The following is a 13,278-nucleotide window of genomic DNA, read 5'->3' as shown; positions in this document are numbered from 1 at the left end:
AAGGCGATCTACAAGCTCAATCAGTCGTGGCAACTGACATTTTAATCCATGTGAAACACAGTTACAAAATGAAAAAAAAGGTTGAGGGTTATGACCACTAAAGCCTTATTTCCAAACATTTTCAAAATATTTTCCCCACAAGTTTGCGTCACAAGTTGCTACGTGTTGGGAGTTTGTAGATCTGCTATTTTCACCTATAATGGACATGCCCCAAATAGTGACGTAGGGGTTAATAACAATTTGGAAAACAAAAAAATAGGAGAGGCTTATTATGAATTAGGAGCTAAAAGTCACTGGTTGGAAAATATTTGGCATTTCCGTTGTTATTTATGCGTCAGTGTTAAAGCTGCAGTCTTACCCATTTCTTTACCCTTCGAGACGATGTGCGTCATAACTGGAGCCTCAATGGAGTCTCTGGCCTTGGCCGTTACTGCAGCAAAACAGGAGACACAAAAGGCAGTGAAAAGAAGACAGTGTAAAAAGCAAAAAAAGAGAAAAGTGTTATAATAATGACGGTAACTAAGTTTGGTGAATGAATGACGCAGTCCATACCCCTAGTGGCCTTGAAAGCTCGACACATTGTGCAGTCAAAGCTGGTATCTGCAGCTTTCTCCACATCCTCCTCCGAATGGAGCCCCTGACAGGAGGCATGGAGCCATCTACAGAGAAGAGAGACCCTTAGCTACTTGGTAATTACAACAGAATTATGACTATAGAGATAGACCCACCACACAGGACCCTATTTTCGTCGTTTAGGACCCTTATCCTTAAACGTCTTTGCCTTTTTTACTATTTTGAAAAACATTAAAAAATTGTCCAACAAGTCAATCGACATAGACACGTTGCAAGCTTGTAAATCAGCTATTTGAACTATTCAAAAAAAATCAAAATAGTAAAACAGGCAAAGAAGTTTAGGGATAAGGGGTATGGCAGCGATGAAAATAGAGCCCATACTGTACATACACACACACACACACGCGCGCGCACGCACACACACATGCACAAACACACATGCACACACACACAGTTGACAAGAGACGTGCTGAAATATCTGGCTCTCTTGGAAGCGGGGCACGCACCTGTCACATTGGCGACACTGAACAATGACAGTGCCCTCGGAGTAGTCCAGCATACAGATGGGGCAGGTTGCCAGGCTGGCACAGGGGGCACACCGAGTGTAATTATTCTGCCACTCACACCTCAGGCCAGGGGAGGTGGCACCACACTGGGTGCAGGCCACACACCTGCGGGAACACAGAGAGGGACAGAGGTCACTGCAGTCCAGTGAGTCCACTGACAAAGACCAGGCCCATTTAAACCATACAGAACTGTGACACCTCGACAGAACTCCTCGGGAACGGAAAAAAGTTAAAACGAGTGATCTATTGGGCGGGAATGGTAACTGCCACAGAGGAAGTGAAGTCTCAAACTGAGACGAAAATTGTGGTTGCCATACCATTTGCACTTCCAGCTTTCCTTGGGCACGTTCTGCAGCGGAGGCTCCAGGCAGTAGGTGTGATAACTGATGTCACAGTCGTCACACAGCAGCAGTCGCCCAGGGTCTGTGGCCTGGCCACACGCCTCACACACTGTGCACTCCAGGCACCGCCAACCTTTACTCAGCACCACCTTGGTGATCTGGGGACAACGGCAATGACAAGTTAAAATGTAACTGTAACAATATTCTGTAAGTAGTGCTGCACAATTAATCGAAAAAAGATCCTCATTTCTAAATTTGAGCAAGAACCTGCAGCACTAGTTGGCTGTCCAATTAATTTGAGTTACAATATTGCTACAATAAAAAGACTAAGATAAAGAGAATAAGAGGTTTAAGTCAAGCACTTTGATGTTGTCTGTTAACTCTGTTTAAAGCTATAGTAGTTGGCTCCAGGTGTTACATTCTGAATGTAGTAATGTTCATCAACTAGTACAGACTAAGGACAATATATATTTTCATGGAAATGAGAATTGTGTGAGAATCGTGATCTCAATTCTTGTGGAGGAAAATCGAGATTCACATTTGAGCAAGAAACGTGCAGCACTATTTGTAAGCACATCATATTTCACTTTGTGTATACGATATGACTTATTGTAGAGTATGCAGACACCCAGAACATGCTTACCTTTAGACCAACGCAGAAGGGATGGTAGCACTGTCCACACTGAGCACACGCCAGGAGGCGACCTTCCGCGCCCTGCCCAAAGCTTCCACAGACCACACACATGTCCTGGAAGAAAGGAGGTAGAACATCATCAGGTGTCTCGTCCAAGGGAGGCTGTTTTAGATTCTAAAGCCAACACTGCAGCTCAAACGCCAACTCGACAGAATCGTATTTATAGCAGTTCTACTTATTCCAGAAGAAGTTTCGTTTGCTGAGTTGTGCATCTGAGACAAGCTGGCTGTCGTTAGCTCCTGCCTGTCAGGAGAGAATAGTTTGGCTGCTGCTTAACTTTCTGGCACAGCCACTCGTCAATCACATGCTACCGCTGCTACTACACCGCTGGTGCTGCAAATTGCAATTACTTCACTGCGTGGCTGGCTTGCCATTTGAACACACTGTGTCTGTGGCAAAGGAAATAATTATTTCTCCTGTCACCAGTCCAAATTCCTAATTAAAATACTGTATATCATGTATGTTTAGGTTCCTGAAATAAATTACAGGCCAATAGAAAAACACTTTCCGATTGTCTAATAAAGACAATTTTGTCAACTTCTCCTCGCTCCTAACAGTAAATTTTCTTAAATTAACATAACATCTTCTGGTGTTTGATGCCGTTTGCATGTTCATAACTGTGATGGGATGCACTACACCCCCAGCCCCAAACCCCAAAAAAGCCACAGTGTACCGTAATTATTATTACAGCTCTTCTGCGACTCTGGCCTAACCACCTTCCAGGCTCTCTTGAGAAACCTTATGTTCAGCTTTAAAAGCAGACTTGATGGGTCACTTAATAACGTGATTAAGGTGTTGACCAATCCTAGGTTTAGCACTGTTAGATACCGCTCTTTTATGTGGAAACATTGGTATGAGTGCCTCTTATTGTTTTTTTGTTTTTGTTTTATGAACTAACTGTTTTGTATGTTTTTAATTGGTGTATGTCTTCTAGTACAGCCTTACAGTATAGCCTCAGTACAGTAGCCATGGATGCGCACATACATTGTGAAAGACACGATCCACGATGCAAGTCCCACGGTCACTTTTAAGTGCAATAAATACTAGACTTGCAGCTGTCAAGACAAATCACCGTTGGTATATGCATCTACTAGAGTTATAGTAGACAGACCATTAATTAATTATGATTTGTTCCATAAAAGAAACAACTGATGCAGCCTATTGTCTGGATTGTTTGCTAGAATTCAAAGCCAAAGAATCATGAATCCCATATCTTCTGTTGGGGGGAAATATGCATCATCTACAACACAGTAGGTCAGGACACCTCTACATTTAGCAACATTATCTATTGAACAGACAGAAGAAGGCCAATGTTAAATATCCAACATGACCCAGTCTTATAAAACATTAATGAAGTGTCTGTGCTGCTGGTCGGCAGGTTAGGCTGGAAGACCCCCAATGGAAACAATATTTGCCCGGGAGCACAGATCTACAAGCTCACAAACAATGTCACTTTGCACCATGTTGTGAGTTTGTAGATTGGCTATTTTCACTACTTCTTAAACATTTAGTTTTCTAATTTATGGAATTTCTTTGATATTTATTTTATTTAGTCATGAAATTACTTAATTTTTTTTCTCTTGCGCTTTTTTGGGAATGTTTTTTTTAAATTGTCCTTTTTTAAATAATTAAAAACAATGTAGGAAATAAAAACTAAAGGGGCCCATAACATTTTGTCCGTGACCCACAAATGGGTCCAGACCTAACGTTTGGGAACCAGTGATTTAACTTATCAGGGTGTTTACTGTTTACATGAAAGGCAGAGGTCTCTAAAAATAATGTACACATACCCCTATAGCAATACATTGTAAAATAAAACATACCTGCTTCAATGTGAAACTGTCATTGCTGGAGAATATGACCACTGTGTTATGCATGGCATTCTCCTCCTCTTCCTTGATTGGGTATTGTGTTTCTATTGTTGTGAGCTGCAAATTAGATAAACAAACAAACGAATAATTGAAACAATCTCAATCACTGAGTCATCCTTAATTATTGAAGAAGTAACCCCCAGAACAACTGATGTGTCATTATCATAATTACTGCTTTCAAAGCGTCAATCCAAGCATTCACTTTCCAGTGAAAACAAACAATGTTGCATGTCAGGTTGTCAGTTGAGTTTATTGGGTATCTGGTGGTAACGATGTGATCGGTGACACATACCCCCGGATTGATGGATGGACACACTCCGTTCTTGCCCCTGGCTCGGCCCCGCCCCCCTCTACCTGACAGCCCCGCCCCTCTGGGTCTCCTCCTGCCTGGGAAGCCTGAGCCTCGACCCTGCAGAGGGAAGGAAGGAGAACACAACGTTATGGCGCTGGACCTCAGCCTCGTGCCCGCACGCACGCACCATGCTGTCATCACTGGACCTCAGCCTCGTGCACGCACGCACCATGCTGCCATCACTGGACCTCAGCCTCGTGCACGCAGGCACCATGCTGCCATCACTGGACCTCAGCCTCGTGCACGCAGGCACCATGCTGCCATCACTGGACCTCAGCCTCGTGCACGCAGGCACCATGCTGTCATCATCGAACGTGAGAAGCACACGAAGACGTATAAGCTTTATACGGTCTCTCGAGTACATATGCATTGCACACAAAGAATTCCAAGTCCTGAAGTAGAATCTAAAGTAGGTTTCGTAAAGGAAAACAAGAACTTACTACCTGCCCATGGTGGAGCACTGAGGTCAGTATCCACCTTTTAATACCATAAAAAAGGAACAGCAGTTCTCAACTCAGTTAATGGCACTTCCCCTCTGGTAGTGTTTGTATGGGAAGTGAGGTGTCACTTCAAGCAAAGCCTGAATGACGAGTAAGTGATTTGATCAACACAGTAAAATAAACATACAAATAAATAATAAACACATACAAATATACGTAGAAGTAGGGAAAACTCGTCGTTGCTATAGCTTTGAAGAGCAAAGTAAATGGGCCCAACAGGAAAACTTAGCAGTGGCACTAGGTGTGCTAATGAGTGGTGTATGCTCAAACTGCTCTCCACACTGCAACAAAAATAACTATTATTGCTTAGGAACATTTAAGCATGACTCTTACAAGTATTTGTAAACTTGTACATTTTAATAATGACGCTGTTCGGTAGAAATGATCAATTCTGTGGTCTTGTCTGAGAAAATAGATCAGAATTTAACCACCGCCAAGACAGTATAAAAGAACACCCCAGCCACGGTAGCAGACACTCAAAATGAAAATGAATTTTCATTTTGTATTCACTTCATTATTCGTAGCCAAGGTATCACATATTCAACTGAGGCTGCCGTAGAGTCACCAGACCTGAATCGGCCAGAACATATATTTTGTAATGGGCGTGGCTAGCGATTCAGGCTACAGCCACGGAGCTCCCCGGCTCTCCATTTTGTTGTTTGGTCAGGGATAAAAGATGGGGAGAGGATGATGACTATGTATTATATCAATCTTTTCAACCTCTCTTCATTTAATTGGTCCTCACTAATGTTCATGATAAAATAGCACAATTACTTTCTACTCGGTCTGCGTCTCATAGGAGGGCTGTGGGCAGTTCAGAAACCCGCAATAATACAAATCTGCCTAACAAAGTGCTATTTTATCATGACCATTAGTGAGGACTGAGGACCTATTATATGAAGATAGGTTTGTATAGTGTGTGAAGTGGTGAAGTCGCCTTTTAAAGTATGTTCAGGTGTTTAATAAAATACATCATAAATTATAATGTCTTGATTGAGATAGCTTTTCCATGCTGTATATTGATTGCATTATATTAGATATTGGCATCGAGTCCGATAAACAAATGCCATACAGTCCAGCTTCTCAATACAACAACAAAATACATGTGAGCTACACCTCTGGGCGTAATAGTGTTTTTCCTGTATGCCTTTGGGAAAAGAACATCATTTACAAACAACAAGCTAACACCAGATGATGCACTACATTGTTAGATTGTAGATCTGTTATTTTTGGCATGAGACACCGTTGTACAACAGAATATAAATTATTATTTGTTGATTTTCTTTACAGGACATTTTTCTATATTCTGGTATCAAAGTAGTTCAGTCGGTTGCCACCCAGCCCTTGTGCAGGGAACAGCAAAACACTCGTTTTTTTGGGGAGGTCATTGTCAAGCATTGTCCAGTATTTAATTGACAATACTTGATTTGAAACTAGACAGAGTCTGGATCACAAGAGATATATATTTTTAATTAATTTCTGAACTTCCTGATATTTTGATCCCTCTATGTAAGAACTAGTACCGTAATTTTAGTGGTAGCCCACCAGCCAGAATGCCCTTCTGACTTTACACTTTTACAGCGAGCACTGGGGCTCTCGGAAGGCTGTTAAAAGCCTGTTGTTTCTTGTGAGCCGGTCTCCACTGTGCTGTCAGCACATTTCCGGTGAGAGGCCTCTGTCTAATCGCAACTGTCAATGGCAGTCTACTTCCAAGAAACCCCGAGCCGTGCCCCCAAATCCCTTCCCATTTACGCAGCATTTGGCTCTGGTCCCAACATCTCCTCCCCTCCCTCCCCCCCCTCCCTGATCCTCATAACTGACAGTTTAACCTGGGTTGGCCTCCTGCCACAATGGGCCAATTAACGCAGAGTGTGACGACAAAGTCACCATGGCAACAGATTGCGGCATACATTTATTCCACTAAGTGCCCGCATTTTGCTGCTACTCTCACGCACTCAACGCTCTACCCACTCAGAAAAAATATGAAAACAATACAAGAATCGCAAATCAAGTCGCATAGTAAACAGACACTTTGGTTAAATTAAAGCGCAGGACAAACAAACAAACAAACCAACCAACAGCGCCGGGCTACAAACGAGCACATAGACCACAACACGTTCATTCATTAGTGTTGATTATTAGTCAATCACTTGTGGGCGCTGTGGGATGCGGTATAACCGTACGCCTACAGCTTGATTTCCTCTTTTCTGTTTACACTAATTAAACAACATAGCTTAACTTAGCTAAACTTCTTCTACTTGGCCTTCTGTAGCACTTTTCTCTGGCCGTTACTACATTACAGTGACCACAGGTCTCTGAGTAGTACTGCTTGTGTTTTAATGTGCATAAGTAATTGTGAGAGTGCAGACTACCATTCATCACAATGACATTCAGCGACACAGCCTGCCAGTGCATAGTGCCTGGCCTATGGTAAACAGAGGGCTAACGGAGGGCAGCTGCTGCCTGGGCGTCTCTTGATGAGCCATGGTATTTACCACTCTGATGCTCCAGCCGGGGCTGCCGGAGGGCTGCCTGGTCTTTAGGACGTCCCACCCCTCTGGCTGGTCTGGGGACCAGGATGAGGGGGAGCTCACACTGCTATGGGGGCTCCATGCGCCCTAAGGTAAGGAGGGGCGAGTGAGAGAGAGAGAGAGGAAGGAAGGGTGACAAAATGCAGCAACTTAAAAACAAAGCCAGCGAAGGAACAAAAACATATAAGAGACAGATGTTAGAGAGATGCAGTGAGTTGTCTAATGTAGCTTGCTTGGGAACTGTTCGACAGACCCCAACTAAAATAAGGTGACAGCGTAGGAATCTGGATACGCTATAATACGAGCAGGACAGGTTTTGCGTAATTTACATGCATATGAGTTGAGGCTTGTTCATCGCGACTACTAGATAGATAGATACTTTGGCGCAGGCAAGAATTGGAGAGCAGAATCGTGTTAGTCGCACAGCAATCTCACACTGCAGAGCTTGCCAAGGCATCACAGCACCATGCATGCAGCAGGAGAGAGAGAGGCCCTGCAACCTCTCGTCATGGCAACTGCGTGTCTCTCTGGCATGTTGACAAAACAAGGAAGGGGATTGCGTCAGCACGACAGCACGTGACTCTACTATACAAAGTGTGCCGGACCAAAATGGGAGCTACATTCAAATCTCTGAAAGCTAGATTTCCCCGGGCCTAGTCTAACAAATTAGTCTGAACCTAGTAGTGTTTGTTTAAGCAATAGGATATATCTGGGGAAGAAATAACAGTTTGCACGCTAAATTAGTCTATGCTCAGCAGCATCATTCATAATATATAATAGCCATGGGTGTGCTTCAACTCCCTCTTATTTGTCTGCAATAGGCCTCCTACAGTATAGTATGTCTATGATCGTCCCTACTGTAAAGTCAGGAATGAGACACTGAAACGAGGAGATGAATAATAACTTTGCTGTGGTCAAAAAAAGAGTCATGTACAGCTACCTCATGGGGGTATTACGGAGAATACTAGGAGAGCCAGTCATGGACACACAGTGAATTGGTGAATGTTCCTGATGTATAGGCTTGAAAGATGTTGTTTGTGACATGGCATCAACATTGACCGATGATATGGCGAATGCCACTGAGGTGAGGAATGGTAAGGAATCCGTCTTTACTTCAAAGAAACAGAACCGCTACAAGGCAAACTTCCATGGAGCTCTTTATGAATCTAGTGCCAGTAACTAGTCACGTGGAACGCAAATGGAGGGGGAGGGGAACGGGAGAGCCAGCCTCCATCTCCACACTGCCTCTTCCCCATTACATCCATGCAGCCCGCTGCTGCAAGCTGCGACATGACTGAATTATGGAAGCAGTAGGTCCTGAAGCCTGCAAGCTGCTTAAAGCAACCCACAGGGATAACACAATCCACCTTCATTGAGCAGAGACCACAGGTCACTGACCAATGCTTCATATCAAAGTATGTAACATACTGGATGATCATCACCAAACAGTGTTTAGGCCTGCACGCCACAGATTTAACACATACAACCGGCGTATGTCCTGAAGGGAGAAAAAAAAAGAGAAGGAGAAGATAAATTACACTTCTTCAGAAATGTAAACGTTCACAGTGCCTACCTGTTTCACTCTCGGCCTTCCGGGGGAGAACTTCCTCTTGGAGATGGCCGGCTTTCCCATGCCAATCTTCGGGGTGAGTGGTATGAGTGTGGTAGCGGGCACCATACTGGTATGATCCCCTACAGGGGGGAGAGTGTGGGACTGGGGAGGCTCTCTGGGAGACGTTCCTCTCGCCAGAGGGGAAGAGTGGGTGGGGGAGGCAGCCATCTCGGCCAGTCTGTCCAAGGACGCCGTATGAGGTTTATCCTCAGTAGACGGGCTAAAACACGAGAGGCTGGGCTTGCTCTCGGGGGTAGTGTCCATCTCCTCTGAGGTGGTGGACGCTGCCGAGTGGGCAGACTCCTCCAGCTTCCAGTGGATGGAACCCTCTCCTCTCTCCTTGCAAAGTTCTGTTGGGGTGGTTTCCATTTGATCCCCACCCGAAGGCTCTGATGGTAAGACCTCAATGGGTTCCTCCTTGATGGTTACTGATGCAGTACTTGGTTCTTTGGTGGGTGAGATGATGGCCTTAACATCCTTTGTGCTGGGTTCAACCATGTCCTTCTCGGGGCAGGCCTCCGACTTTGCTGGCTTGGTTGATAGTGTAACATCCGGTGACTGTTCTGCCTCCAAAGACAGCTGGACCGGGAGCGACTCGGTCTCTTGCCGGGCAATCCTTGGAGACTCGGGACTCTGTGACGACATGATCTGGGTCATTGGGGTCTCTGCTGGTTTTATTTCTGTAAGTGCAATAGTAAAGAATGTTAACGTGTTTATGAACCGACAGCATCTAACTGGAGACCAAAAGTGGGCTCCAATGATTACATGGTCTTTGCATTTACGTGTGAAGTAAATGCAACATGAGTGAAAGGATCTTCTTCTCAGTGGCTTTGCCCATAAGCCTGACATTACTCCTAATAACTAAAGAGCGGAACATAGCGGTAACACACTTTTCCCCCCGATGAAAGTAGAGACTCTTTTTTTATACATTTGTATTTCATTTTTAGATGAAAGGCACAGGTACAGGCATACCAAAAAAATGCACATAAAACATAATTAAAATAATATTCTGTGAGTCTTCAAAGATTAGTAGAAACTCTGTCAGTTAATAGGTTTCCCTACTGTTGAACTTGAAAGTGGAACATAATCATTTAGCGATATTGTTGACAATTTCAGAGACCTAACCAGAGCTAGAAGAGATTTGGAGTGGGATAGTATTGGGATAAAACAAAAGGTGGATTGAATGACTGTTTAAGTGGATAACTACTTGTGATGATGCAAATTCTACGGAAAATAATTAATTCAGATTTATTGTAATGTTCATGGAAAAGAAAAGGAGGTGCATGATGCTGATTAGACTGAATCAAAAAGCCAGGGAACAAACCTTGTTTGATCTCCGTCAGGATTTTGTTGCCAGGTGAGTCTACCTGCTGCTCAACAATGTCATTTTCCACTGAGACTTCTGGGGGGGAAAAATATAATAATGCATGATTGTCTGCATAAATATGGAGAGAATTTATGGCCTGCAACTAATTGACAGTGAGGAATGTTTTAAAATGTGCCTGCACTATCTCAAAATCCAACCCTGACAAACCAAAAGCAGAGAAAACATAGCCAAGCTCTCATGTGTAGCCTGTGAATCCTTCTCCCTCTGGGGAGGGAAATACAGCACGTGGTCAATAATACATTATTAACTCAGTCTTTCAAATCAACTACAAAGTTCTTAATGTCAGACAGTTCACACCAATTCCTATGAAAAGGGGATTTCAATTTTCAGTATCGACACTATTTAACATACCTGGCTAGGAATGTTATGAAATAAACTTAAAATTTGATTGATAAGCCTTTACAAATGCTTTAAAAAAATCACACCTGTGTGAAGTAAGGGGCACTAATATATTAAAGTCTAACTCATGTTTATTAGGTGATGTAATGGCGATGTAAAACAAACAGTGTCAAAACAAACATTAAATTCTCTTTATTGTTAATGGCATTTAATGTTTGTGTTAGGGACAAGATGACGTAAATTTTCCCTTCATTGTCAATGGCGTTTTTAAAACAAACATTGAACTAAAAACAAACATTAAACCTGTATGTAGGGGGAAAAAAACACATGAACAAAAATGTTATAGATCCATTACTGATCCTGGTGGTCATCAACTATTGGATGCAGTCACACTGCACAACAGGCAGACCAGCCAATCATATATAGGTTACATTTCGGTATGAATCCAATGCCTTTATTCTGCCCTTTCGCACTCCATTTTGTGCCGTATCAAAGCCAGCTCTGCGTGGCATCAGTCCGGTATGAATAGAACTAGTCATTCCTGGCTATCAGGCATCCTCACAACCACCCAATATTCGGCCAGACAGCCTCTGACAGTACAGATAGTCTAGTCTTAACGAGGCACCCACCATTTCAATCCACACGTTCCCATGTCACCCTACTCCCGACACACGCATGCACCTGCTAAGCATCTCTGCCAGGGAAGGGAGTAACCATGACAACCAACATCCCAGTTTCTGTGCACTCTGTGGGCTCATGACTGTGCAGCTTGCAGGTGCACATCCGGTGGCGATGCCAGAAGAGTCAACTAGGAGGCAGGCGTAAAACCATTTGACCAAAACCCAACACATGTTCTCATTCACATAAAAAACCCTACTTCCTATATCTTGAGCACTGAATGGGGTGATGGTAAAGATAAACTCACAAGGCTCCGATTAACCACATTTAACCTAGCATCCCCATGTCATTATAGCTGAAAATTCTCAAACTACAATAAAATCACACTCGTGTGAAGTGAGGGGCGCTCTTTACGTCATACATGCATTGTCAATGGGACACTTTGTGTAGGACAAAAATACAGATTTGCTCAGACACATATGATGTAAATTCTCCATTCATTGTCAATGGCATTTAATGTTTGTGTTAGGACGAAAGAGCTAGCGCCCCTCAAAACAAATGGCACAAAAACATCTACAAGCTGGAGCTCGTCGATCAGCTATTTTCGCCGCCTGGCACCTTATGAAATAGGGCACCGTATGAAATAGGGCTTAAGTGGTTAATGTAGGTAAGGTCCTACGTCGGGTGTGATTTGCGCTCCCGGGTTAGTCGAACGTCTCTCGGGTGACTCATGATAAGCATGCTGTTAAGCCCCGAGCAGAGGAGGATCCTAGCAGGTGACAACAGCTCTGTTTAATGACAGTAATTATGTTACATAGGCAGGCAGTAAGTGGTGGCAGTTTCAGATCTCATGATGAAGCCAAAACCAATACATGCACCGGACGGAACAAAAGTTCAATATACGGTATATCAATTAGGCTGTTCAGGCTGTTCATTGTAAATAATACTTTTTATTACCTCCTCAGAGTTTGAAGGCAAGGACTAGACTAGAGAGGATTCGATTCAAAATCCTCATCGCTATTTGAGGGGGCAGAGACGAAGGAGCATCATGATTCATGCATTGGCAGCATTTGGCACGCTGGTAAGCTCTGCTCAGTCCAATTCTGGAGAGCAGGGTACAAACCTCTGATGGCTTCCCTCAAATCAATACACAGATCAGAGTCGGTAGGCCACTGCTAAACGGTTATTTACAACCACAGCGGGGGAGACGCAACCTTATCAGTTAAATCTATGATGCAGGCAGCACCTCGTGGCCTGGGCTGGCACGAAAAACAACTTCTTCCAACACACCCACTGATCATTATTACAGGACTCGCACTCCGCAGTGTGGAGCCAGAGGAGTGAGAGAGTGAATGCTGCTACTGTGAGGCGTGTGTGTGTGCAGTGTGCACGGGCAGGTCTCCGTGAGCAGTCATGAATGAGCCTGCTTAGCTCCGAGGCAGGTTGCAAACTTGCAGGCATAGGGATCTGTCATCATCACCATGATGCCAGTCCAATCCATTTCTCTCCTGCCTGTGGAGTCGTCTGTCTAGACAAGAGTGTGGGCAGTGTGGCTGGATCCAATATGCCCAGCCCCACCGCTGATTCCCCTGCTTCCAGGGGTCTACTGCTGGCAGCCAAGTGCCACAGATCAGAGTGGAGATGGAGTCCTTTGCTTCCTAAGTTTCTGGCGGCAGTGTCAAGCAATTCACAATGTTGATGCTGCTTATAAGGTCCGCGAGGGAAGAAGGAAAGGAGGTTCTTGTGTTATGTAGTTATTGTGAAAGTGGGGCCAGGGCACAGTGATGCTACAGCGTGGCCTAGAGCTGTAATGCATAGTCTAAAGGCTAATTTATACTCAACCGACCATGTCATACAACAGAAATACAACAAACTTTCAACGAAAACGCTCTAG

At 44.0% G+C, this 13,278-nt stretch overlaps 1 protein-coding gene across 4 annotated transcripts in view; it reads right to left on the bottom strand.

Annotated features, from left to right (window-relative positions):
• The window catches only part of LOC310870404 (histone-lysine N-methyltransferase 2C-like), a 95,534-nt gene that overhangs the window by 41,398 nt on the left and 40,858 nt on the right, over positions 1–13,278 (bottom strand). For 3 of the 4 annotated variants that reach the window (XM_083781610.1, XM_083781612.1, XM_083781611.1), the window contains exons 13-22: positions 10,365–10,442; positions 9,002–9,720; positions 7,393–7,515; positions 4,338–4,454; positions 3,998–4,102; positions 2,124–2,228; positions 1,457–1,638; positions 1,080–1,244; positions 553–659; positions 359–430 (exon numbers count right to left, since the gene is read on the bottom strand). In XM_083781610.1, coding sequence (XP_083637736.1) covers positions 359–430; positions 553–659; positions 1,080–1,244; positions 1,457–1,638; positions 2,124–2,228; positions 3,998–4,102; positions 4,338–4,454; positions 7,393–7,515; positions 9,002–9,720; positions 10,365–10,442 — 1,773 coding nt within the window. The remainder of the gene's footprint in view (positions 1–358; positions 431–552; positions 660–1,079; positions 1,245–1,456; positions 1,639–2,123; positions 2,229–3,997; positions 4,103–4,337; positions 4,455–7,392; positions 7,516–9,001; positions 9,721–10,364; positions 10,443–13,278) is intronic. The other variant, XM_083781613.1, reaches the window with a different exon arrangement.

Source organism: Protomyctophum parallelum, assembly GCF_964188405.1.
Source record: "Protomyctophum parallelum genome assembly, chromosome: 14".
NCBI lineage: Eukaryota > Metazoa > Chordata > Actinopteri > Myctophiformes > Myctophidae > Protomyctophum > Protomyctophum parallelum.
The sequence above is the reverse complement of the archived record's forward strand: the minus strand, read 5'-3'. Positions and strand labels throughout refer to the sequence as shown.